The 3,751-nt window shown below is 44.3% G+C and overlaps 1 protein-coding gene across 1 annotated transcript; it reads right to left on the bottom strand.

Moving 5' to 3' along the window:
• Window positions 1-34: 34 nt before the first annotated feature.
• Window positions 35-3,745, bottom strand: LOC106819365. The gene is made up of 5 exons (XM_014824011.1): window positions 3,570-3,745; window positions 3,057-3,212; window positions 1,667-1,840; window positions 608-694; window positions 35-412 (listed from the first exon to the last, which is right to left on the bottom strand). The coding sequence occupies exons 1-5, from the start codon at window positions 3,679-3,681 to the stop codon at window positions 330-332; spliced, it is 612 nt and encodes a 203-aa protein (XP_014679497.1). The 5' UTR covers window positions 3,682-3,745; the 3' UTR covers window positions 35-329.
• Window positions 3,746-3,751: the final 6 nt, after the last annotated feature.

Below are 3,751 nucleotides of genomic sequence, written 5' to 3'. Positions count from 1 at the left end.
CTTAATTCAATGAAGATATATATATATATATATGTATATGTATTAGGTTTGTTATTGAGCTAATCAAAAAACAGCAAATAGTCTTTGAACTAGCGTCACATCAACCAAATTCTATTATTTCTATTATTTTAGCTTATTATTTAGCAATTATTAGTAATTATAGCTTATTTACTTATTTACTTATTACTTTATAGTTTATAGCAATATTTAGTAATTATAGCTTATTATTAATTTTAGCAAACTATCTTATTTCTATCTATTCCATGAAATAACGTTTCTACATCTGCTGTCATTCATCCGCGGAGCGATCGTCTCCATAGTGGCACCACCTATTTCAACAATACCTGCTGATTTGGAACCACAATCAGACTTCTGTTGGTCACCTTATCAAGCTTCTTTCCCCATGTCTCGACTAAAATAAATAAAATGCATTAAACATATACATGAAAATAATTCATTGAAACATAAAACATGCATTAATCTTCTCTTATTTTGCTACCCAGCACGTTTCTCGATTAATGTTTTTTTCTAAGGATACTTTGTAATGTTTAGGTTGATATGAAAAAAAAGTAAATGGTTATAATACACAGAGCAGATAGAATCGCACCTGTCTTTTTGAAGTCACCACTGACCATTGACGGCCAGAAGACGTTTTCGCGCCACTGCATGTCGGGATAGTGGTACACCACAGCCACTAGACAGTAGTAGGGAAAAAAACACGGGCGTTACTGTACGAAGCAATCACTTGACGTTAATACCGTGGATGTCGCATGCATACATAACACATGATCAATTATTACACAAACCATTCAGGAGAGAAATCGAGTATCGATAGCACTCACCGGNATATTATACAGTTGCTTACATAATTTACGCACGCGAATTTACACTAATTGGGGATAGGAGGTAGAGTGCTTTACCAATGACAGTCGAGTTATTAAGATAAGGTTTCATTAACAGCTAAGGTTACATTAACAGCTACTAATACATGTATTAGCTCTTGTTGCCCATGCATCCACAGCTATTCACGGAAGTAACGTTCGCGGCTTCTCATCAAGTAAGACAAATACATCTCATAGACGTGTTCGGAAGATGACGTCGTAGATATATATATATATATATATAAATTATATATATATGAGTGATCGCCGCCATTCCTGCATCCTCCCAGGATGCGACCGATACATAAGCTCCTATCGTTGCATAACGAGGTCTATCGAAGATGTATTGATCCTAGCTAACACGCGTGTGTAATCATCATGCGGCGGCACGATCGCGTCATTCACTAGTTTTACAGCGGCTCCGCTAGAGGGCAGCAGTAGCGGCATAGCCTCCTCATTGCTCACTATCACTATCACCAAAAGGGCATGTAATTATTTTTATAGACTCTTCGTTATAAAAGCAGGGTTCAGACACCAACACGTTGCTTACCGTGACGTAAGCTACCGTAACCGTAACCGTAACCGTAACCCTAACCCTAACAATAGCCATATAATACCCCTGACCTCTAATCCCAACACCCCCTTAACATCAGGCGTATGCCCAGCCCCAGGCTTAAGAAGTCCAGCCCAGGCCCAGGCCAGCCACAACACCGACTACACCTGTACGGCGAGTAACACAGCGTGTCTACCCGTGCTGCGTGCGTGCGTGCGTGATTGCTACTTACTGTCGCCAGGCGTCCCGTACTCCGTGAACCAGGCGCCGACAACGCCGCCCGTGTCCGGACCTAGCTTGGCCATGTGCGATCTTAGGTCGCTCGCCATGTCGCCCATGTCCGTGAATAAGACCTCCGTCGACTGGCCTTCGTGCTTAAAGCGGTACATCACCATTTCGTATTCGCCTGATCGTAACAAAAGAGGGACGTGTAGAGATGGACTGTATCGGTGCGTGGCACGTAATTCGCGTCCCAGCTCCTGAGAGCGTGCGTGTCACTGTAATTGATACTATAAATACAAGTCTGTTATGTACGAAACAAATATGACAAGGAAACCATTGTCAGAAACAAAATTAGTCATAAAGTTAATCCTAACATTAACTTTGTCTCGTAGATTGCTGACAGAAACATCGTTAAGTTGTGATTTTTATCATACGCAGTGTATAGAGGAGGTTCGGCCTACGAGAAAAATTTAATGATAAGTTTCATGGACATTTTTCCGTAATGTTAATTTTGTTTCCGACAACGGGTTCCAGGCTACCATTGGCGTTACTGATCATTATACAAATCCTCTGTTTTGCGGTGCCTGCCAAAAAATTCCTACATGCGCACAAAATACGAGATATACGCGCGACACGTATGAGCTTTCTGTGTGGACATTAAAACTAAATATCACAACATTGACGTGATAACTAGTACTTATTATATATATTTTTTGGAAGCACCACACGTATTCTGCTATTCGAAAAGGTCACGGTAGTTTTGTCTCATTTACGACGCATATATAGTAAGTACGTATACTATAGCTATATTATAGCATGCATAAACATGCATGTACGTACGCACATGCATGCACGCGCACGCGCACGCCACACACGCGCCACTGCGCACGGCCCACGTACGCACGCACACACGCAGCCACGACCCGCGCCGCCCGTTACACACATGCACGGCCCACGCACGCGACACGCGCACGCGCACGCGCGCACGCGCACGCACGCACACACGCACACGAGCCAGCACCCCGTTACACACATGCACGCGCACACACGCGCGCACGCACGCACACACGCACACGAGCCAGCACCCAGTTACACACATGCACGCGCACGTACGCACGCACGCACACACGCACACGAGCCAGCACCCCGTTACACACATGCACGCGCACGCGCACGCACACACACACGCACACACGCACACGAGCCAGCACCCCGTTACACACATGCACTCGCGTACGCACACATATACACACATTATTCTAATTTTTCTTCAGGGGCAACATTGTGTTTATTGTTTTTTTACTGGGTAGGTATTGCTCGCTAACTTCCTACGCATTTGCCGAAATTCACTTGCGTGCATGTAATATTGTTGATTGAGTGAGGTACAGGCGGGACATTACTTGGCTTGCTAGGAATGCTCATTTCGAAGCCCGGACAGGCTCGCAGGGTATTTTTGTGGAATGTGTGACACATCGGACCGATGCGACTAAGGTAGAATTCGAAGCCAGGATCTGTCATATACTTCATCAGAGCCTCCTTTCGCTGCGTCTGGCTTTCTGCAAGAATCAGAAAATTTTGCTAACGAATTATAGTTTAAGTGCATGAATCCTCGTTTTAGTTCACTTTCAACACAAAACGTTGACGATGGAAATAATCATAAGCGAGCACGAAAACAACAACATTCAAATGCACATTAGATGTGCGCAGGGCTAACAAACGAGAAATGCTAAATAGTAACACTGCTTATGAATAAAATCACGAATGACCTGAGTTCGCCTTGAAGGTCAGAAGGTGTAAGTCGAAAGTGTAGGTACAAAACGGGCGGGGGGGGGTAATGATAAAAATCGCATTAGAGGTCAGAGATACCCTTCACCGGTACTGTCTACTATTCCCAAGCGCGTTATTGCATGTACCCCATTGCGACATCATGGCAAACTCTCCGCTGCCGCCCTGGTCCACGATCCAGTTGCCGATGATCTTGAACGGGACCGGGAAAAGATCAAGGTAGCGCTCCATTTCTCGCATGTAGTCGAAAATGTGTTCGGCTTTGACGTGAACAGTCTGGTGTTCGTAGATCTTCGTGTCTATGTTTAAG

Source organism: Priapulus caudatus, unplaced genomic scaffold, assembly GCF_000485595.1.
Source record: "Priapulus caudatus unplaced genomic scaffold, Priapulus_caudatus-5.0.1 Scaffold3288, whole genome shotgun sequence".
In the NCBI taxonomy this organism is placed as follows: domain Eukaryota; kingdom Metazoa; phylum Priapulida; class Priapulimorpha; order Priapulimorphida; family Priapulidae; genus Priapulus; species Priapulus caudatus.
Note: the sequence above shows the minus strand (reverse complement) of the source record. Positions and strands in the feature narration are given on the sequence as shown.